At 40.1% G+C, this 24,787-nt stretch overlaps 1 protein-coding gene across 2 annotated transcripts in view; it reads right to left on the minus strand.

The window, feature by feature from the left end:
* Nucleotides 1–22,383, minus strand: part of Tpk1 (thiamin pyrophosphokinase 1) — a 320,733-nt gene extending 298,350 nt beyond the window's left edge. The window contains exons 1-2 of one of the 2 annotated variants that reach the window (XM_021189978.1): nucleotides 22,247–22,383; nucleotides 21,878–21,935 (exon numbers count right to left, since the gene is read on the minus strand). In XM_021189978.1, coding sequence (XP_021045637.1) covers nucleotides 21,878–21,920 — 43 coding nt within the window. In that variant the 5' untranslated portion in view covers nucleotides 21,921–21,935; nucleotides 22,247–22,383. The remainder of the gene's footprint in view (nucleotides 1–21,877; nucleotides 21,936–22,246) is intronic. The other variant, XM_029535392.1, reaches the window with a different exon arrangement.
* Nucleotides 22,384–24,787: the final 2,404 nt, after the last annotated feature.

Raw genomic sequence — 24,787 nt, forward strand, 5'->3', positions numbered from 1 at the left:
TATATTTCCATAAAGTTTCACATTATAAAAATAAGACTTCAATTTGGACACTGAAATCACTGAAAATCTCCAGAATTGCATTCAAGTCTTTTTCACTACATCTTTGCATGTAATTTTAGAGGTTGCGAAGGCTTTCTGGTGTATTGCAAAGATTTTGTCACTTTTCTCACTCTCTTACTGTTTTTCAAGAAGCTTCCTCAGTGATGACTGCCCAGACTTTCTTCTGCATCTGTAATTATGTAAGCGAAGTACTCAGTACTGTTGCTTTAAATTTACATTCTGTCTGCTGTTACCACTCACCCACAGAAGCAGCTCTGTAGTCTATAGCCAATTTGGTCTACCAGCCTGACTTCCTCAGGTGACAACCATTCAAGGATATATTTTATCAAACTTCCTTCACTACCCCTTAGGAAAAACACATTTGATTTCTTCATCACCCACAAGCCAAACTCTCCAATATTGCTAGTCAGCCACCACAAGCAGAGCACAGGCATATGTTTCATTAGCCAGCACATGGTTCCTGACCTCTGTACTACTGGACAGAGCAAGGCAGAGTCACAGGCATCTTGGGTAGAACATCAGTATCATCTATTTAGTCTTCCATGAACTTCAAATCGGTGATTTCTCTCAAGGAGTGGAAATAAGGACTATGCATAAAAAATCATCAGGAAGAACATAAAATGGAAGACTAGCAAGAGGAAGATCTTTATATAAAGACACAGGCATGCAGAAAGGATCTAGATAAAAATGATAGTTCATAAACTAGATGACACTTTTGATCTGAAACTAATGTCCTGGCATCTAGAGCCAAATTACACTCAGAATAAAACAGGATGAAGCCATTGCTCTAGATAAACCTACAGGCTTTGCTATAACTTTTTAAACAATACAACCGGAGCTACTGCTCTGTTTAAAACACAGATACCTTGAGCTCCAAGGGCTGACCATGGCATTATCAAAACAGCCAGATTACAGGGTGGAAACCCTTCACCACCAGAAAACCTGTTAGATGGAAAACCACAAAACCTTTCATTTAAGAAACATTCAACCCTTTGGAAACTTCTGCATTTCTATGAAGAGTTTATGGGCAACAATTCTGTGGGCACTCACACTTCAAAACATCCTAATTTTCAAGCCAATTCTAAAAATGGAGCATTCAATAAAAATACAATAAACTTTTAAATCTTGGCATGTGTGAAGTATTGATTCAGGTACCTAGAATTCAAACTTGCATAAAGATTGACTACACCTGAAATTACATGTGTAGGATAGGAATAGTTCCAGCCCACGAGAACTATTTGCATCATTCTGCCATGGACTTGACAGTACTGCTATTTTAAAAAGGAAAAAATTACTTTCAAACTTCAGTAAAAATTTAGGATGCTATCACCATGCAGAATTCTAACATTGTGGGAAAGAACAGTCTTCTGAAAATTAGTTCATATTCTAAAAGCTTGTGTTAAGATGTTGAATGGAGATAAAAGAAACTAAAGTAATTTTCAAAAAGTAAGAAGAAACCTGTCAATATATTCCAAGCTTCTTCAAGAGTGCTCAGATTTCAGTTCTACATTATAATTAGCTTTCACTACTGAAAGTTTCAATTGCTTGTGTACAATCACTAAGTAAAGAGTATAATAGTATTATAATGCAGCCTATGATTTATTGAACAATTAAAGCTGTGATACATAAAATGAGCCCAAAGAAGAAAGCTGAGTTGGAGTCCATAAAAAGCAGTCAATGTGATTTAGATCCCACACATGTAAAGCACCACCGCTTCCTTTGTTCTTTCCCCCCTTTTCCAAAGTGGGGTGTTGCCCATGTCTTGTGCATGCTAGGCAAGAATGCTTACTCCTGAGCTACACCCTCAATCCAGGCCACCACAGGAATGCTGCAGAGAAGTTGGCATGGTTTCTTCCTATGTATCCAGTATCATACCATACTTCCTGACAAAAGTGCAGAAGCCGGTGCAATAGCTTTTTCCTGGAAAGTATATCCCTGCCACATGTTATGTGTGTTATGGAGAGGTTTATGAGCTTCTCGGAAATTTTAACCAATATTATATCCTTATTTCCAAGGGAAAATCCTTATTTCCTTATTTCCAATACTATACTTATTTCCAAAGGGAAAAGACATGTTATCAAAGAGTATATCATGTGATGGGGCTAAAAAGAGTATATGCTAGTTCAGACAAAAGGACAAATTGTTGGATATACAACTGTGAGAACTTGCTGTGTGTACATGTACACTTAGTCTACTTCTGTTCAGTATTTATGGAATACTCTTATAAGTACAGAATACCATACAAAGTCCTATTACGTAGGGATATAAAACCCCTAGCGTTACCAAGCTCCCTGAAACTTGGATTCAGCACTGTGATGCTCCGAAGGCAGATGAGGAACTAAGGCTAGAGGATAACTAGCAGGGGTAAGGTACATACATCATCTTACCACAAGCCCAAAAAGGTACCATTCCCCAAAAGAGATGGTGCTGGTCTGCCTAGCTAGGAAGAGAGTATGTTTAATGTATTTTCAAAGAGAAGAATGGAAAGATTGGGAGACATTTTTTCAATAGAAAAAAACCCACATCCAGTAACACACACACACACACACACACACGTACTACATAGCAGTTACCTATCAAGCTATGTTGCCAGATTTAATAAATATATCTAAACCTTACACTACCATCTATTAGTTGAAGACATTTACCATTTCTTTTTTTTTAAGATTTATTTATTTATTTATTATATGTAAGTACACTGTAGCTATCTTCAGACACTCCCGAAGAGGGAGTCAGATCTTGTTAAGGATGGTTGTGAGCCACCATGTGGTTGCTGGGATTTGAACTCTGCACCTATTGGAAGAGCAGTTGGGTACTCTTACCCGCTGAGCCATCTCACCAGCCGGACAATTACCATTTCTATACCTCATTATTCGCATCTCTGATTTCACTCTAAAAACTGAAGGAGATATATAGAAAACTCTCAGGTATGGCCTGTATATACATCACTGTTTCTGTAAAAAAAAAAAAAAAAAAAAATGCACTGAGAAAAAGCAAGTTAGGAAAGAAAGGGTTTATCCTGGCTTATACTTTCAGAGGCAGAGTCCATCACTGCAAGGAAGGTGTGGCAGCAGGAACATGAGGCTAGCCTGGTAGTCAATAAGCAGACTGAGTACATTTCCACAGCACACAAGGAGAAGACACCAGGAAGTAGAACTAGGTTATAAACCTGCAAAGTCCACTCCAGTAACATACTTCCTACAGAAGGCTCCACCTCCTAAAGGTTCTTCCTAAACCGTGTTCAAATACATGAGCATATTAGGGCCATTTCACATTCAAACCACCACAGCCTCAACAAACCTAAGGTCATAATAAGGACACAGAATCGTCTCGGTTACAGAAACATAAATAAACTGAAATTAATATCAGTTTGCACACTCAAACATGACTCAATGCAGTACAAGGGGCTGAAAATTCCTTGCAGAACTCAGTCATCTCTGAAGTGTTCTTGTCTCAACTAAGTAGTGCTTCTGCGCCTGTTAACAGCTACATCAGCAGCTCTTACTCTTACATGCCATAAAAGCGATTCAATTTCACGAAGAGATTGACTAAACATAAGCCATTTACACTTCAAAATACAACAGAAGGGCAGAAGTGTACTGTCGGACTCTATCTCAAGCAGTGTTCCTACCTGACAAGTGGAAACGATAACTCATCTCCTAATAGTAATAGAAAGGTTAAATTTATGATAGGTTTCGAGTATCCTTGCTGCCATATACATAATCTTTTTACTGCTATCTAATGTCACAGTCCAGAGCACACTTCAGAGTGAGAAGTGGCTTCCGTGAATGTCATTAGTTTGAGCCAGTCAGCACACAGATGCTCTTCACTTGCATTTTTCTAATCAACAGGAGTTACTGCGGGCTTACTTTAAGTCATCTACTGAAATTGGTAATGTGAATTCCAGTCAGTTGATCACAGGCAGGAGAGAACTTTTCAAAACCACCTGTTTCTAGAATAACAGTAATTGTAGATCAAAATGGCAGAAACTAAATAATTAAATTGTTTTATAGTTTTAAGCCCAAACTGCATAAAGTTCCAACCAGACTTCCCAGGCCTAAATTACTCCAGTCCTGAAAAGTGCGTTAAGCCTTGGGTGTTAGACACCTGGAAATTCTCATCGCCCTCTCACTCTCTCTTTCCTCTCACTCTCTCTAGCCCTTGGGGATTCCTGAGGTCCCATGCCAGCTATCCACTCTGAGCTATACCCATGTGAGTTTGTTCCTCTCTACTCCTCGGAGATCCACCAAGTTGCAATGCACTGTTTCCAAAATTCAGATAAAAAGTTAAATTTTTTAATTTTTGAAAAAGGTAAGAAATAAAAACAAATTTCAGTACAATACTTAGTGCCTTGGTGGTGGGGGCAGGGGCGAGAGCCATGTCTATAGTTTGAAAGTAATACGTAGCACATGGGATCAAGCTTAGGGGAATTAAAGCACATAAAACTATGCAACTGATGCCCAAATAAATATAACACCGCTACTGTGTCCGTATCATTGTTAGAGAAAAGAGAACGCATGAGAAAACAGAAACATCCAGAAACTCCTAGAGGTTGTTTCCCTACCTCTGTCATCCCTTTCTGGATCTTTTCCAGGACTAAAACAAGGCAAGCTGAGATTGGCTGCTGAGGAATTAAGACTCTCTCTCACCACCTGAAAATTCCTAGCTTCAGAGGCAGCTGATGGGCTGCTAAAGCAAATCAGGAGAGCATCACTGGGGTGAAATGCCTGTTGGACTGCTTCCAGGGCACTCTGCCATGATGTAGCCCATGTGCTCTGCACACCTTCCTGGGGAAAGTGCCTTCTGCTGCATCTCCACATGCATGCATTTTCTCCAGGAGCACTAAAGACAGCATTAAGCAGAGCACTCCCTGTGTCCACACCAAGTGTGTACCATGTTGTGAAAGGTTAGATTCTATAGTTTTGGGGTTTATAGTCACTTTCTATAACAGCTGTTATATATCAGGTATACAAAAATCCAATTCAAAAAAGGTTTCTTAACAATTAAATCAGCAAAGATTTAACTGATTACATCATAATTTCAAAAAAAACCTAAAATTTTGTTTCCTACAAATATAAAATGATCACACGCCAGAGACTATTCAACAATTAATTAGGATATTAGCACAAATTTCAAGATATGGTTATGAGCCAACAATATTACTAAAATCTATTTCCTGATTATCTAAGAATGGTACATCTTCTGTAACAAGGACCCTCTAAGCATCAAGAGAGCCAGTCCTCTGGAAAGTAACAGAAACACTATTTAATAAAAGGAATTGTTTGGATTTTGTTTGTTTGGGTTTTGGTTGATTGGTTTTTGTTTTTTTGTTTTTTGTTTTTTTTTTCAGTTGTTGTCATTGCTGTTGTCTTGAGCATGGGAGATGATGAAAAGCATTACTAAAGTAGAATATGGTTAACTGGGTGTTTTTATAATTTCTGCCTCACAGCAATTAACTATAGTATCTTAGAACATCTGTTCATCAAGGAAGAAATCAATTACATGGCCCCTGAACAGAAATTATTTGCAATATTGTAAATAAGAGTCATGTGTACAGTTATTAATTAGCTTGTACTGCCACAGCTTTGAAAAAGTCTATCTGAAGAAAGAAAGAGAAGTCCACAAAGTCATTGCAGGACCCATGAGACAAAACCAGATTACACAGAAAAGACACTTAGTAATCTCTTCTGTTCATTTTCAAGTCCTAAAAATTTTCCCAATTTGGATAATGATTAGTGATAGTCTGAGTAAGGAAAAAGTCTTATAAGATAGGGGAGCTGAGAAGCAAAAATAATTTTCATAGATTCTTCCACCAAAATTTGCAAAGATACACACATTTAACAGATTGTCTATGCTTGTCCAGCACACATGAAGTCCCGGGTTCGGACCCTAGCACTGCATAAAAGACTGTGGTATTATACACCTTTAACTCTGTACTCGGTAGAAGCGGAAAGATCAGAAATGTAAGCTCATGGCTCAGAAGAGATGGCTCATTCAGCAAAGTGGCTGCTGCTATAATAAGTGTGAGGACCTGAGTTCATCTCCATAGCACACCCCCCCCAAAAAAAAACAAAGTCTAGCTACATTAACCCTGATCATTTACTTTCAGATTCAGTGAGATACTCTGTCTCAAAAAGTCAGGTAGGAGTACAACAGAAGAGTTCATTGCTAACATCTGGGCCCCAATTACATCTGCACACACATATGAACAGGTAAATACACATATAACACACACACACACACACACACACACACGGAGTTCAAGATTAAGATCAGCCTGGGCTACAGAACACACTGTCTAGAAAAAATTTTTCCAGGGCATTCTAACAAGGCCATACTAAAAAGGACACTAATAGGCTGTAATTGCTCAGTCAACTTGATTCATCCTTTCTCAGAAGCCATCTAGAAATATGTAGTAGAGATTTGGGTGTTATATTTCATTTCATAATTCTACTCCCAAGAATGTACACTCCAAAAGATGCATTAACAGATACAAAATTCCATAAGGTATTGATGTAGATTTCCAAAATTAGAGAGTTGTTAGAATCCTTCCACAAGCCCTCAGCTTTGTTTCATGTGTTTCATGTGATTCAGAGCTCCCTGTCATAATGCACTCTAAGTTCAGACATTTGTATCCAGGTGCCGAACTAGCCTATAAGCTCTATAAGATGCACACCATTTGTTTGTTTGTTTTTTCTGCTAAGGATCAGATATGTGGATATGCTGCCACAGGCATTAAGAGACTCAAAGTACTAGCTCAACAAGCTCACACACACACACACACACACACACACACACACACACACACACACACACACGGGAGGAGGGGGAGAGGCGCCAGAAGGGAGAGGGAGAGAGACAGAGAGAGACGGAGCATACTTTGAGATGGCCAGTGGCCTGGATCTGTTCTATCTTAGAGCAAACAATTTTAAAGTCCTGATTCCCCGAAAAAGAAGAAGAAAAAAGGAAGGATCAGAAAAAAAAAAAAATGTCTACTGGGAAACCAAAGTCATTAGTCTTCAAAGCACATTTCCCAAAATTAACATTATGGTTTCATTTGCCGGCATAGTATGTGACATTAGAGAAAGGACTGTGACAATGTGACTACTTCGCTGAAGCCACCTGAGAAAAAATGCTCATTCATGGATGCCGCTTACCTACAGGGACAATTTAGAGAGCATCATTCAGATGAGTAGTTTCCTTAGGGAACCACTCCTGACTGTAATCCTTTTGTATTAGTTAGCATCTGTGAGCAAGCACAGTATCTGACAAAAGTAACTTAGGGAGTGGGGAGAAGACTTATTTTGTTCATTTTCAGAAATGTCAGGAAGAACTTGTTAAAGCAGAGCAGTTCACATCAGGGCAGACCAAAGTGCAGAGAGAGAGAATCACAGCTGATTTTCTCTTTCCCCATACTCCATCTTGGGCTCCAGCCTACTGGATGATTCTGCTTGGTCAGGGTAAATCTTCCTTATTAATCCTCAGAAAGTTAGTAGAGACATGCCCCAATCTACTTCATCATTCTATTGCACAGTTCTAAATCTGTAACGATTACCATTACAATACTCAAGTTTTAGAATTTGTTTCCTAACATATTACTTTGGGGCTAGTAATTACATATAAAAATTTTAGATTTACTTCCCCAATACTCAAAACAGCATCAAATCAAAGGCATGTGGAAAGTTTCATTCTATCTGTACCAAATATATTGACAGAACCAAAATCATACACATCTATTTTGAAAAGTATACCAAGTACCCCAAAGAAGACAGTCCCTGGCGATGCTGCTGGAACAGAGGACAATAGCATGAGACTCTCAAATAAATGTGCTCTGCACTATGTCTTGTCCCCATGCACAGTCACCCAGACAATAGCAAAGCTCAAAGGAAACTCACCAGGCATCACTAGCTTAAAACAAAAACTAGATAGCATGTTAAATTAGCATTTCATATGAGACTTTGCTTATTTTCATTGTTTTTTTTAAAAGTGTGGCTTCTTTTGCCAGTGTGTCCCAAATTATAAGGGGCTGAAGTCTGACCTGCACATACCACTGAAAGCAAGGCAGGGTTTTATTCAGTCAGTCTGAGGTGAGCACTGTGATGCTGTTTCTTATATACACCTAGAATTTCAGTTGAGTAGCAAGGTTTGAGTATGCAACACAAAACCTTCATAAATATATACAAGAGAGTGTGTGGACTTATTTACTTCCACTGAAGCTCAATTTCATCTGATGATAAACCACAAACCCTGGTTAGAGTTACAAATATCCTGCAGCTGTTGTCATTTAAAATAATGGGAAGCAAGGTCTCCTGGAGCTTTGGGGTAGTTCTAGTTTTCCAGGAAGGAATGGTGGGCCTGAAAAGTAGAAAGCCTAAGGAGATCTCCTGGGACACCTTCATGCCTAGAACTGTTCTTGGCACAAGTGATAGTTCAACAAACGATATCAATATTAGCTTGGAAAATAGTCTAGTTCAGATGGTTCAACATTTAAAAGAGTAAAGAAAAAAATCAAATTAAAGTCTTCTATGCTTCTTAAGTTGCAAATGGAGAAAAACAAAGGTGAGCTTCCATTATTTTGATATGTATTTGTATGTTTGACCTTAGCCACAAGGCTATATGATAAAATACATATTTTTAATACCTGTTTGTCTAATGTGAAGGGAAGTGCCAAAGAAAACGCCATACCTCTATTAAACAGCCTGTGAGACTGAGTCCAGTGATTAGAGAGAGATGGAATATTGAAAACACAGAACCAAATCATTGGAGATTAGTTTAGCACCTAAATAGCCGTTTATTGAGAACTTCTATGTGTGATTAGCTTTGTGACTATTAGGTAAATGGTTTTGGAATGTAGGAATGGGCCCGAGGCTTCCACTAACCCAAATGTCTTTACTCACTGTTGGCGTAGAAGTTATCTCTGTTTTTCTTCTGAGATGAGAGTTGGCTTACTGTGTCAACAGTAACAAAGGTGTATGTTTTCTCAAAAGACAAAGCTGCCTGATTATGTTCCAACAGAAGAGTCATCCCACAGGAGAGCACATGCTAGACACAATGGGGAGCTGCAGGGAATTTTGCAAACAAGGACTCCCCACTCACAGCATTAGCACTTGGCTGATGAAAAAGCTGCCAGTGCAGTGTTCTTTCTTAGTGGAGGGCAAGTCTCTCAGCAGCAATTGTGACAGGAGCCAGAACCTCACACAACCCGAGCTGTGACAGGAGTCAGAACCTCACACAGCCTGAGCTGTGACAGGAGCCAGAACCTCACACAGCCCGAGCTGTGACAGGAGCCAGAACCTCACACAGCCTGAGCTGTGANTGACAGGAGCCAGAACCTCACACAGCCTGAGCTGTGACAGGAGCCAGAACCTCACACAGCCCGAGCTGTGACAGGAGCCAGAACCTCACACAGCCCGAGCTGTGACAGGAGCCAGAACCTCACACAGCCCGAGCTGTGACAGGAGCTAGAACCTCACACAGCCTGAGCTGTGACAGAACCTCACACAACCTGTACGTACATACCTGAAAGTGAAAAAGACGAAAGAAACTATTCCGTTTGACAAATGAGTAAGTAGCTTCAAAAACAGGGGTGCAATAAACGTAGGATTACATTGAGAATAAATTACAAATTACATGTTGAGCATCTGTTAGCCGCCAACAAAGAATAAAACTTTCCAGTTTATTTAACCAAGAAAAAGAACAATAAATAAATAAATAATCCCCTAGATAGAAAGTTAGTGCAGAAACATGATGTTCTCTTGGAAGATCTCAAAAGTCAAGTGTTGTTAATGTACCAAAATCTACATATTTTATCGTCTCCTTTTTCGGAGGGTGGAGAGTATGACTAACAACATTAAAAGTGCCTTCAGAGCTTTGCTTTATGTTTTCAATTATTCAATCTAAACGAATCAGATTCCCTTAGTTTCCAAATGCATGTAAACCTAACTATCAAAATACTAACAGAACGACTGGGAGAGGTGTGCCCTGGGGATTGAGGCCAAGAAGACAGATGAGATGCTCTGCATGGAGTGGAGAAGACAGTTTTCAAACCTGATGAGATCCTGCTTAAAGTGAGTGAAACAATTTGGCCATTAACAATAGCTAGACTGCAACGTTTGTCATCAAATATAGCCAAACGTAATTAAACATACAACAATAAACAAGGCAAATACAAACACACAAACAAGTAAAAATCATCAAATCAAAGTTGGGGAAAAATTAAATTTACAGCATACATACAAAGTACATACGTACTGTGATACCTGAAAATCTTGGTGCCCTTTAGCCTACTAAAGGGGGAAGCTCAACAACTATGAATTATACAATAAGCAAAGTATCTCAGTCACAGCAGCAACTTGCCAAGGCAAGTTCCATAGTGCTGAAGAATACACTTGATGGCCTTGCATTTTTGTAGAGAAGTGAAATAGGATTAAGTAACCTGTGTCAATAAAAGACCGCAATACTTGAGCCTCAGATTTCACCATTCCACAGAGATGAGTCCTCCCCACACTCCTTTTGTTCTAAAAAGTTATTTTTAGAAGTATGCTAAGTTTCAGCATGATTAAGAACATAAGACAGGCCAGATGTGGTGGTGCACGCCTTTAATCCCAGCACTTGGGAGGCAGAGGCAGGCAAATTTCTGAGTTTGAGGCCAGCCTGGTCTACAGAGTGAGTTCCAGGATAGCCAGGGCTACACAGAGAAACCCTGTCTCGAAAAGAACAAAAAACAAAAACAAAAAAAAAAAAAAAAAGAAAAGAACAGAAGACAGAAACTGACCAGGGAAGTTCAGGTGTTTATCCTGGGCCAGAAGCTGGAAATGCCCTTGGCTTGGCCTTGGCCAAAATGGAGCTCTGGTATCTGTACTCATGTCAGCCTTCCTTCCCTCGTCCACAACCCACACGAGCACCCCACAGGTATGAAGGTGACAAGAGGCACCACTGTAGACTGCCCAGCTTACCTCCCCACACCTCACTCCAGTTTCTGCCACAGTAACCGCCCTGAGAAGAGCAGCCTGATGGTACCCAGTTTCTAATACATGATCCTTCTGTGGAGGAGCTTACTTCTGCTCCCACCTATAATTCCTTCATAAAACTCCTTTCTAAACTCACCCTCCCACTGTCCCAAATTTCATTCATTGAGACAAGACAAAGGGCCTGAAAGCCACTGCTCTGAAGTGGCTCAGATGGACATTGATTTTGTGTGACAGCTTCGCGCTCTGAGATATGTACTCCTGAGACAAGAAAACTTCTATTGTACTCAAGGACCACCCTTTGCTAGATTTCAAAAGCAAGCATACTACTTCAGTGCACTCAACAAAACCATATTGACCAAAAGAATCACATAAGCAGAACACCCAGGTTTCACCCCTCCATCTATCATGAACACCTTTATCCAGGGCTGACCTTGGAAAAGGGATATTCTTTTCATTGTCTGTGAAGTTAATTACAAAGTTATGAGGCTATTCGTGGATCAATGAAAAAGAATGTTAGGATTAACTCTTAAAACTCTAAAGTCCAGTTTGTCTTTTAGATTTTTCTAGCTAGACCCTGACAATAAAATACCACAATCCTTAGCAGCAACCTTGCAAAGAGATTTCTCTGCCATTTGTGATAAATTACAAACTAAATATATATGAAGTATATCTAATGAAGACTTAGCATCAAAACTAAGATGTGACAGAAATATAAAACAACTCCTGAAGCTTGGAAACTTAGAACAGGAAATGTAAAGCCCTATCATCTAATACCTCTGTACTGATTACAAGTTAAAGCAACATTTTACAGATACTAGTTTAAAGAAATTATAAAATTGCCACCTCTAAAGAGGTTATTGGGAACATTTTAATAACATACAAAATAGTGTTTATTATCTTAAACCACCTGTTGTAGGCTGAATCTTTTCAGAGTGTTTTAGGTTGAAACTTATTTGTCCTCCAATGATTGGTCACCAGAAATTATTGAGAGTGGGAAAATCTCTGAATGGCAGGGCCTACTGAGGAAGTTGGATCATTAGGTATAGGTTAGGGAAGTTCCTTCAAGGAGATGGGCAAAAACAAGAGATGGGCAGCCTACTCCACAAAGTGCACCTTACCATCAAGTACTGTGAGTTGCTACCAGAGGCCCACAGCAACCCTGGACTGAAATAATGAACCAACATAAATTTCTTTCCTTCTTTTTTCTTTCTTTCTTTTCTCTTCTTTTTCTTCCTCTTCCCCTTCTTTCTTCCTTCTTCCTCCTCTTCCTCCTCCTCCTCCTTCTTCATTTCCATGAGAAGCAAATTCTCTACCTCTGGTGAGCATATCCCTAGACTTTCCCTCCTATATATTTCTCAGTGACTTTGTTGCACAGAGAAAGACCCATATCATAACAGAGATTCTGTTTGGCCAGACTTTGGTCAGGATCTGAACCTTCACATAGGCCCTTTGTACATCTCCTTCAAAATATGATGTAGCTAAGTTCCATCTACAAGATCCTAAGGGGCTTCTCATCCTCTACCATCCCCCAAATGATGTGTGTGTACCCTGTCCTCAGCAAGAATACTTACAGACTTTTAAAAGTAAAACTCCCTAACATCTACTGCCTCCTCTTAAAAATGTTCCATTCACTGACTACCCACCCTGCTCCGTGGCTACCAATTCCCTCTTGACCATGTTACATACACATCAAGTGCACTCTCTCAGGAACACTACAAGATCTAGCTGCAGGGGTCCCTGTATTGCCTTCCATGGTTATGAATAGACTCTTCCTTACTGTGTCTAAACAAACACTACTGAACAATGTTTCCTTAACAGTGGATAATCAAAAAGTATTAAATGAACAAACAGAAATGTACAGATACTCATACAGCACCCAAGAAAGACAAAAAAAAGTGACATTCTACATACCAAATACATCCTATTACAGAGATTTTAAAACTTCTTTATTTGGTAATCATTGGGCCCCAAGAGTCCCTCCAACTACAATCAGGTTATGTACTTATAAAATTGCCAGAAACTGAAAATATTGCAAGTTTTAAAAGCACATCTAACAGACCTACATACCATATATAAGAACTCAGCAACAGCAAGGACTACTACTTGATGCCAAATGTGAATGTATTTGCATAGCTGACTGGGAACTGCAATTGGTGGTGGTGGCTCCTACCAAAAGAGCATTGTGAGAACCACTAACCATAAACCAAAATTCAAACTTAAATCATGGCTGAATTCCTAACAATCAATATTTCAGAATTTGAAAATATTTGGAGGGAATTCATATGGGAATTAATCCAAACAAAGCTGGCATTTTTATAAGAATGAGAAATTATAGGGGCTGGAGAGATGGCTCAGTGGTTAAGAGCGCCGACTGCTCTTCTGAAGGTCATGAGTTCAAATCCCAGCAACCACATGATGGCTCACAACCATCTGTAATGAGATCTGATGCCCTCTTCTAGGATGTCTGAAGACAGCTACAGTGTACTTACATATAATAAATAAATCTTTAAAAAAAAAAAAGAATGAGAAATTATCCACATAACACCTGCCAATCATGTGTGCACAAAGGAACTGAATATCATTTGTAAGATGGAAAGAAAGACAGACAGAAGAAACCACACCAAATCAAAAGAAATTGATCTTGGACTTTTGGCATTCATACTTGTAGGAAAATAAAGTTCTGACATTTAAAAAAAGATTTATATATTTTTTTTTAACTTTTTAACTATATGTATTTAGTGTGTCTGTGAGAACCAAACTGCGCCTCAGCAGTACATGCTCTTAACCACTGACCTGTCTCTCTGCCCTCTCAAAATCTGTTCTTAGAGCAACCAACTGTGGCTCAGTTAAGGCTGCCTAGGTAACAGTATATTGTTACAAAATGTTGAAAATGTTCTAATAACAGAGTGGGCAGTTTTTGTCTTTTTACTCAGGGTGTAGTCAGTTCTAGAAACAGTAGAGTTCAGATACTAAAGTGCCACATGTAGCTAGTAGCTACAGTAATGCAGAACACAGATCTAGAGAACAGACAAACCAGAAAGTCTATCAATTGTCCCAAGTTGGCTGGGTAGTATGACCAAAAAAAACAGTTTCTACTACAAATTCACAAAAGTCAAATCTACTCTCACACATCAGATTTTCCTCTGGTTTGCTAAGTAGATTAAAGGATGTTGGCGCATACCAACATACGAATGTTATCACTTGGGTCTTGAAATGTGAATTTTGGGCACAATCCAGAGATCAGAGGCCTATAGAGAATGTGTTTATCATTGATAAGGGTCAGAATTTAAAGACAGCTGATCCACATATGCCACTGGAACTGGCCAATGCTGATATTTACCCTCAGGTTTTATTACACACAACTTATATTTGATCAGACATTTTCAACAAAGTGCCCAGAAATATAATAGCTACATTGAGCAGAATATTTCAAGTCATTAACAACTTAATCAAAACGGTATGCTGGTCCAGAATTACTAACCATATGCATATATAATAACAAAGTTTAATGAGCATGAATGCATGTAATTGGAGTAAGAGAGAGATTCATTTAGCTTTACCTTGAACTCTCTCACTTAACTGGACCAAATGCTTTTACTCAAACAAATAGCAATCTCATTTAAGAATTTATCAGGAAAAAAAGTTACTAATTATAGTAGGTCTAATAATGAGTATATTGCTTATTTAGTGCAAAGTTCTAATACGAGAACTTACCATGTGAACAGACCTCTCTCCTTAAACTGACTTTAAAATATCTTACACTTCCCAGAGACTTAATGTTTATATTTATTCTTATTTTACACAGTTAAAGAAACTAAGGCTCCTAGAAACTGATAGACACAGGAAGGTCTCATAACTAAGATGAGGACATCTACAGCTCAAAGCTAGGCCACCTTTTATTTCCACAAATTTTCCACAGGCATTGCCCTATTGAAGCATTAGAACTATGCTGAGCATTCAATGTCATGTAAATGTTAGTTATTACAAAAGTCTGTAATATAATTATGCTGACTGGATCAAATGTGCATTAATAATACTTAAAATGGTAATCAAGTTTAGAATAAACCTCAATAATGGTAATTCAATTTAGAAGAAATAACTCCCAAGAGCATCGTGCTCAAAGGAATCTTTTCTAAATTTAAAAGTCTATATAATCTTTTTGCAAAGAAATGTAAAGTGATCAATAAAAGCCTTACCAGCATAAAATTTATTTATGAAGATCAAATTATGTGGAGAGACTAAAATGGAATTTTTGACTCGGAAGTTATATTCTAAAGTGAGTTGTATGACATATTAAATTGCTATATTTCTTATTCCATCAAATCTATTTAAGGCTGATATAAAAGCTTTATTTAAAAATGTCAACAATGTCAAGGAGAATTAAAAGTATGAGGAACAAGTGTGGCAGATTCAAAGAGACTGAATTCAGTGCACAGGTGGTCCTCACTGGAAGAACCCCTGGGAAAGCACATTCTAGAAGAATGAAAACCTGGATAGCAACGGCATTACATGCTATGGAATATGGTAAGTAGAGTTATGAATTAATTAAAGCAATTTATATCATAATTTCATTTTTTATTTTAAAGAGCTTAAGTGCATATTTATATACAGTAAATATCAGGAATGACACACACATACCCGGTGGCGGCAGCAGCAGCAGCCTCTGAGAGGCTGGAGTGTGGTTCTATTTTGGGCAGTGTGGTAGATGGAACTCAGGGACATATCCATACTAAAGGACTCTGCCACTGAAATACACACAGCTCATTGTTTTATAACTTTATTTAGTGAGTATGCTACAGTTTGAGGATGACACACCCCTTGGTACATAAGGTGGGGCTATTGTCAGGTGGAACAAACCTGTAAGCACTGAGGCACACCTAGGAGTATGTACTGAGAGGACCCTATGGCCTCTGCTGGAGGTATGTTGGCTCCTACGTGGAGCCTTGTCATAATGGGCAAAAGGCTAATAGACATATATTGTAAAATATATTTTAAACTTTTGTCTTAACTTTTTGTGGGTGTTTGTTTGTTTGTTGAGTTGGGGCATCATGCTGTAGTCTCTGCTAGACTGAAACTCACTAGGTAGACAAGGATGGCCTTGAACAGCAATCCTCCTGCCTCTCCATTTTGAGTTTTATTTCTGTTTCTCTAATAAAATACATTGTAACAAAAGCAGCTTAGGGGAGAAAATTTTATTATATCTCACCCTTTCAAGTTACAATCCCCTATGGCAGTAAGGTCACAGTAGCCGCCGGGAGCCTGAAGCAGGTAGCCCTATCACATCTACAGTCACACAGAGAAGAACCAATTAATTCATGCACTCTTGAGTTCAGAGACAGGTGCCCTCCACTTTCAAACTGGGTCTTCTCACATCAATAAATCTAACCAAGACAACTCCCCAAAGACAGGCTCACGGGCCAACCTAAGACAGACACTCCCTTGTTGTTATTCCCTTTCTCTATGACTCCACTTTCCTTCCCACTAAAAGTTTCAAACATACAGAGCTGTGAGGCTTTGTGATAGACATGATCTCATAAACTGAAAAGTAAGGAGAAAGTAAAGATTTACAAGGATACACTGAAAAGCCCAGTGTTCACAATTCTTAAAACAGCAATGTCCTACTAGTTAAATATAATTATTTGTTTAAAAAGCTGAAGTCTGAAACATGAAGAAAACAGGTAAACTATTTCCATTCTCCCTATATATTCATCATCTTCACAACTCTCCTCAATATTAAAGAGGTAATCATTTAACTTTATTGATAAAATATAAAAAATACTGTACCTAAGGCAGGCAAAATATCACTGTGGGTATTGAGATGAGCCACAAATACTGAATTTAGCAGCTATGAAAACTGTATCCCTGTTTTTCAACTGTTAAGCAAGCACCAAAGTAGCAGGATATGTAAATGTTTGTCACTTCCTCACCTGCCCAAGAGAAAGGCCAGCTGCCATGGGCAAGGTCACAGAGCCCCTGATGTCAATTGGTTGAGTAAGGAGTGTGCTTTTTGCATAAGGGCTGGCAGTTCGGAGCTGGGGCAGAAAGACCAGCAGAACTTCTGGCCAGACAAACACAAAATGGAAACAGGAGAGCGCTGGGAACTAGGCAGTAAGAACCACCTGTTAGAACAAAATGGCTGAGAAGTCAGGTTAAGAAGCTAGCTGGGAGACTAGCCCAGCAAAAAGCCGACAGCCCTAAACTATATAGATGTCGCCATGTCTTTATTATTTAGCGGGATCTCCAAAAGCCCCATAATATGTGGGTAAAGGTGCTTACCACCAAGCTGACAATCTGAGTTCAATTGTCAGGGCCTACAGGTGGAAGAACTGACTGCACAAGAAGTCCTATGACTTCCACCTGTGTGTTGTAGTATATATACATCGACACATATATGTGCACATACACACACAAACAACACAGAGAGAGAAAGATCATAATTTTAAAAGGTATAACCAAAATATATAAATTCTTTGTAGATAAAAGAAATGTTTATAGATATGCAAAACTCTGATAAAATATATTAAAAACCATATACAGGAAATGCAAACTAAGAATAACAATTCTAATAAGCTCTCTAGGTGATAAATACAGAATGAGCTAAGGAAAGAGCATTGAAGTTGGAACAAATGTTCACTTAAGTAAAGACTGGCAAAGAAAAGGGAAGGACTGAGGAACCCAAGTGACAGCTAGGAGTCAGATCCTGGAGGGCTGCAAAACCAGGATAAGATTTGAAAATACCCCCTGATATCATTTCATCATGTGAAGATCAGAGTACACTCACACAAACTTAGATGGCATAGCCTTTTGCTCCTCAGTGATGGTGACAAGCCCAGACAACATGGCACTGATTAGCATGGGCAAACTCTACCTCAGTGTTTCTGTATGTGTGTGATGGGAATTTTTCAGCTCCTTTACAAACTTATGGCAACTTTATGCACAAGTATCTGTGAAAAGATTCACAGTTAGCAAAGAACCATGATACATTTTCTCTTTTGTAAACCTCCTGCTTCAGCCTCCCAAGGCTGGGATGGTAAATGTGTGCCTCGCTGGGTATCCCTATCATTTACTTACGCTGTCCTGGATTTTACAGAATATTCCAAAAAGGAATGCACAGACACCTTTAAACGGTTCCTAACTCCGTCCCTGAAAGGGCTCTCTATGCTCCACGCCCTGACTGTATTCATCTCTCAGTCATTCTCAAGCTCCCACCATTGCCCTCCAGCTCCATCTCATCTCCTCACACAGCTGCCATTCTATGTGAGTGCAGTCCTGCATGGGTGCAGCACTAGCCCTCCCTCAGGCTGGCCCATATCTTGCAATGCATAGCTCATTTCCCTGTGGTACTCACAAATTAAATCTGTGCCCTTTTAGAGATGCAGATAAAGTCTGCTCATGACCTCTTGGCCTCCTCCTGCCTTCCTGATCTCCCTCTCTGGAGACCCTGTGCTTCATACAGAACCCGGCCATTCACCATCTAACTAGGCTCCATCCTACTGTGTTCCTGACCTCCCACTCCACACTGCACTCCTGGAGAGAAAACACAGATTTTTTCACTGCTGTATCTCCCACAGCACCCAGTGCCAACAGAAAAGCACTAGTTAGCTCATCACTTTTCCTGACCTTGGAAATGTACAAATGCCTTTTACTCAGAAATTTCATTCCTAGGAATTTATCCAACTGATACATGTGCATTCATTTTCAAAAAACCAAAAACAAACAAACAAACAAACAAAACCTGTTATCGAAGTATGAAGTATATGAGAGGATCCATACAAACATCAATAACACGATCCTTAAAATAGACCATTGGATGGATGCTACTGATTAGAAAACCTGGACTGGAGACGGAGTAGGGTGCTTTCCTAACATGCACCCTAGGCTGCAGGAAGTACTCGCACCCTACCATGAGCCCTAGGTTGGATCCCCACTACCACATTACATCAGGTGTGGTGGTGACAGGCATCTGTCATCACAACAGGAGGAGATGAGGGGGCCAGAAGCTCTGAGGCATTCACTATGTAGCAAGGTGGAAGTGACAAAACAGGAAGAAATGAAGGGAGAGAAGGAGGGAAGGAGAAAACAATAGTAAGATATTTATATGATCCACAACAGAGACGTCAACAGAACTTGGTAGGGAGAAGGAAGTATTAGTTTCTAAGTTTAGGTATATTTGAGCCCACACTTGAGAAGAAGGTGTAAAGCTGTGTGCCTTTAGTGAGGAGGATGGAACACAAGCACAAGGCACGGGCCTGCAAAGCACATAATTTACCATGAAGCTGAGACCCCAGATAAGTAGAATGGTCTGCTTACTTAGAAACACTTCTATTTTTCTTTGGGAAAATAATGAACAAGGATCTCATTAAACATCCAGAATTAGAATACATACGCATTTTAACTCACTATTCCAAAATTGTCATCTGCAAAACAATTTATAACATATATCCTTTCTGTTGAACAGTTATTTCCAGAAGACTTCAGCAAAATATTAGTGGTTTGGGGAAGGCTTTATTTACCTGATTTAAAAAAAAAAAAAAAAAAAAAAAAAAGCCCTCCAATAAAAATAGGACTAGGCACTGCGCTGGTCCCATTCAATTTTACTCCATCTTACATGGATCTAAAGTCAAAAGAAACATGCCTCTGGACCCTGTTTTCAAGGCCAAAGCTAAAAGTGAGATAGGAATACAGAGGAAGAAATTCTGAAAACCACCCCAGGAGCAATGATGATCCTGGCTTGGCAATTTTGTATCTGGCATGGGTATCTACACCACAGTGTTACAGACCTTGTTCCATTGTAGACATAAAAGTGCACAAAAATTAAAGAGTCAAGGCTTCTCCACTGAGCCTGTAATAAAATCGAAGGCAAAGCACTTCAATTCCTGTACATCACTATTCCCATCTCAGAACTGGCCCTGAACTCCCAATGCCATTTTGTTTGCTCTGAGACTTTGCCATTGAATCTAACAGCTCCTAGCTATTGAATCGAATTGCTTCACATGTATTCATTGATAGTGCCAACAACCCCATGACAGACCTCTGCACTACAGATGAAGAAACTGAAGGGTAAGGTCTGAGAACCACTGAGCAGCAGGACTAACATTAAAACCCATAGATTCAAATTCTTCAACATCATCTTACACCACTTAGCCCTCTCTGTACTTTCAAGGCAGAAAACATTGACGACTTTTCAGAAACTAACATTCTTGGTTGAAGGTCAGCAAGCCCACCAGGACCAAATGCTTATTTTTGGAAATGCTATTGGTTCTGCCATTATTAGATAATTAAAAAACTGTGAAATTTAATTTGCAAGACGTTGTGATGCTTTATGTCTGAAAAACTGTTTACCGTGAGAAACTGGAAACCTCATAACCACGTTAATAAAACAACCTGTTTTAATTCTCAATCTATCACTATTTTCCTCACCTATATAAAAGGATTCAACAGTGCACTAGAGGTATACAAGGTGGTTCACAGTACCACATACACTAGCGACATGGTCTCCATCTTAATACATACAGATAAACTATAGCATGTTCACACAATTGACAGACTCGCTGACCTTATGTTTCTGAGAGCGCATCTCGGCCCTTAAGGGACACATGACTGTACAAGAAGATCAATATCACCTACTGTTATTACTGTATCCTTTGGCTTTTCCCATCAGTACACCCAGGTTGTATTAGTGGTAAGTACAATTAAATTCAAAACTCGGAACAAGAGCCCTGGATGTACACACTTATAAAAACTAAAGGTGACGACCGTGGAAAAGTGATGTTTCTTCTGAAACTGATGATGAACCCAAAATTCTACACAGTGCAAACACAATAAACACTAATTGGGAAAAGGGGGCTGGAGGGGACAGTTCAGTCAAGAAAGCAGCAAGAACTGAATTCAATCTCAGAACCCACAAAAAAAAAAAAAAAAAAAAAAAAGACCATGGCATAGTGGCTAACGCTTATAATCCTAGATCTAGGGAGGTAGCCCCAGAAAGATACCTGGGGTCCCTATCTAACTGGCCAGCTGGCCAGCCTAACCTAATCAATTATGCCTAACCTAATCAATTATTTCCAGGCCAGTGAGAAACTCAAAAACAAAGTGGATGACAGCACCTGAGGAATGACACCCTAGAATGACATCTGACCCCCATATGCATATGTGCACATGTACCTACACAAACATACATAAAAACTGTAACTTGAAAATTAAATACAACTAGTCTTACAATTTATCACTGTAGTCAAATTACATAAGAATAAACGCTACTAATAAAACTTGTTCCACATATTTATTATCATGTGGAGTACAATAAGTTCAAAGTTTGAGAAATAAAAATCCTATGGGTTGGGTAATCAGTTTACTGATAAGCGTATTTTGCCTCACATTTTCAAGGCTCTGGCCTCGATCCCTAGCATCAAATTTTTTAATAAAAATTAAAAGCCTTAGGGTTAAAACTTCAAGACACTGTATATAACCATGTACTGATCTTGTACTAAGTTCAGGTACTTTCAAAGTCATTAGAAACGTCCCTGACAGGCAGCTATGGACATCCCTCATGTTCCCAGTGTCAAATGTTCCACTGTTGGATATGTGTATTTGGCGTGGTGGATGTTTACTCTTGGAACATCAGGTAGAGGGTACAAACTGTCTCAACTCGCTTAGTCCTCAGAAAAGTTCTACGGGGCAAAGACTAAATATTTATGTTCACTTTCCAAACAGGGAAACAGAGGCGCAGCTGTGGTTGCTAACTTGTGCACAGGAAAAAGGAGTTTGGGGTTAAGGCCTTCAGGGTAGGAATGTGGTCCCTCTGCGGGGTTCGTGGTGACACTGTAGCATGGTAAGGAATACGGTACCCGTGGGTAGCAGGGGTTCCAACGGGGTAAAGGCATGCTCCATAGCGGGGTATAGATTCTGTATGGAAAAGAAAATAAGTCCCAAGTTATTTCCCAAACGTAATTCAGCGACAGGGGTAAGCATCCCGCAGCAGGCACTTTGGACCCGGCACTGCGGGAGGCCAGGAAGGTGCAGCGGTGGGCGGGGGAAAGTCCCAGGCAGAGGCTGGAGGACGGGGGATCTCAAGCGAGCTCTGGCCCCGGCCACTGCCTCCATTCACCCAGACGCCCCAGCTTCCATCCGGGCTCTGGCGGCGAGGGGCGGCCTCCCTCCCTCCCTCCTTCCCGCGCCCCCGCCCCGCCAGCCCGCGCGGGCAGCCGCGCACTTACACAATGGCGGGTGGAGCCACGAGCGACGCGAGCGGTGGCTGCGGGAGTGACGGATCGGCAGCTCGGCGCTCGGCTGCGGGGCCTGGGGAGCGCCGCGGGTTCGCGGGGGCGGGCTTTGTGCGCGAGCGCAGAGCCCCGCCCCTTCCGGAGCGGTCCCCGGCTGCCGCCTGCGTCGCTTCTTGCACCCTTGGGGTGCTTAGTACCAGCCTGCTGTGCTCAGTTCCCTGCACAGTGGAGAATTCCGTCCGCCTTCGCTCATCTGTCACACCCAGTCCACTGAGTCCACCTTCTCTTTCATCTTCTGCTTCCTGTGCTTTGCACAAACAGTGCTTTGTAAGCATACCAATAGGAACCCTTTAGAATAAATCACCACGTTGTAGGAATGCACCTTTTTTTTTTCTTTTTAAAGAAAAGCCAAAGTGCCAAGTTTCATCACCACCAGCACAGATGAGGACTCAGAAATTCTGGCAACCTGTAGGTCTCCTGCTGACCCAGGAATAACAGAGACCCATCCTTGCATTTTAAAACCAGTTCCAGGTATACCGAGCTAGCCTCAAAAATCACTGTGTAGCGCAAGATGACTTCAATCTGGGTGGTCCTGGTTCTTCCTCCTAAGTACTGCTATTTCAGTCATGACTGCTATGTCAAGTTAATGTGGTTGGTGCTGGGTATCCAGCTAGTCAAACATTCTGCTACCTGATGTAGTTCCCCAGTCTTTTTAACTCAAACATCTATTTCTTTCCATTTAAAGATTCAAAATATACTACCCAAACTTGGGCAATCATCATTCAATTCTTTCCGGTTTTGATGTCAACATTTTAGCTTCTAGCTAACAGAGCATACACTATTTGCCTTTCTTTACCAACTTACTTCGCTTGGTAGGCATAATGTCCTCCTGTCCCATCCATATTTCTGTAAATACCATTATTTCATTATTTTTATTACTGAAGAATACCATTTCTCTATCACGATATCTTTGTAAATGAATGCTACTTCAGTAAACATAAGAGTGCAGAGCGTTTGACAGTGTTTTCCATTCTCTTTGGATGTATGCCCAGCAGTGGGATTAGTGGACCATATGGTAGGTAGTTCTATCCTCTGTTTAGTTAAGGAGTTTCCATTGTGTTTTCCATAGGTCTACACTAATTTAAATTTCCATTAACCACGATCGAGTTTCTCTTTCTCTGCATCCTTGCCCTGCTTCCTTCCTTTCCCCTTTGTAAGTATCCCTATCACTGTCCCTCTCTTCCATCTCTCATCTCTCATGTTGATATCCTGTTGTGGTTTTATTTTAACGCCGGGAGGATTTGCGGTAGTGGGCAGTATTGTTTATACTTTTGGGCCATGTGTGCATCCTTTCTTGAGATATGGCTATTGGAGTCATTGGCTCACTTCTAATTTAGATAATTTGTTGCCATGGTTGTTTGGAAAAGCTGTTAGATCTCAAACCCGTGACAACCTGGACCTGCCTGTCAGGTTCTCTCTGCATTGCTCAGTTCCTACCTGTTACAGGGTGTGGATGGCATACCCCACCTCCTACCCTAAATGTCTCCAGCCCTTCCTATATAATCCAGCCATTTTGGTTACCTGGTCCTTTTTGTCTACCATCTACTCTCCTGGCTCTCCCCTTTCCCCTCTCCTCACAAGGTCAGCTCAGAGTTCTTCCAGATGTCCCCAACTCTGACTATCTTTTATCTACAATAAACATTCTCCTTCACCACACCTAGGAGCAGCCATGTCCTTCCTTTTTGTTCCCTTTTTTCATTGATGTTCCTTATATATACTGAAAATTAGTCACTTGTACAACAAATGATCTAACGTAGCACCTTCAGTTCTGTCTGTCTCCAGTAGCTGACATTTCATAATGTTGATTTTTTTTTCATTTGCTATATCAAAACATGTTTAGCTCAGGAAAGACCCAATATTTACTTTTGCTTTTGTTGTTTATACTTTCTGGATCATGACCAAAGAAAAAATACAAATACAAATATACAAATCTTTGTTCAGACCAATGTCTAAGTGTTCTTCTTATATTGTCTTCTGGAATTTTCACATCTCACATTTAAGTCTTGATCCATCTTTCCACTGACTTTTATACCCAATCGAAGATCAGTGTCTAGTTTCCTTTCTTTGCATACAGATGTCCCAGTTTCAAAGAACCTTTCACAAAAGGATAGCACCGTCTCCAAGATATGATTTGACTGCCTTTACTGACATCAACTGACTGCAAAACAGGGCCTCAAACTCTGAGCTGTCTTTTTTACTGTTTTGTGTGTCTGGTTTTAAGTGGCTGTTTTAATTACTGTCATTTTCCAGTGTGCTTCGAAAACAAATACTGTGAGACCTACCGCTTTGTTCAGAATACCTTAGCTAGTCGGGATCTTTTGTGGTTCAAAACATTGTCTTTTGTGGGGAGCCGCCCTCACATTCGCCATTACAAGATAGCGCTGATGTCCTGTGCTCTAACAAACAAACAAGGCAGCTGCGCATGTGCTGGGTAGATTTCCACTCCCTTGTGCCCTGCCTTTCCCGTGGCGTCAT

Source organism: Mus pahari, chromosome 2 (assembly GCF_900095145.1).
Source record: "Mus pahari chromosome 2, PAHARI_EIJ_v1.1, whole genome shotgun sequence".
NCBI classification, from domain to species: Eukaryota; Metazoa; Chordata; class Mammalia; order Rodentia; family Muridae; genus Mus; species Mus pahari.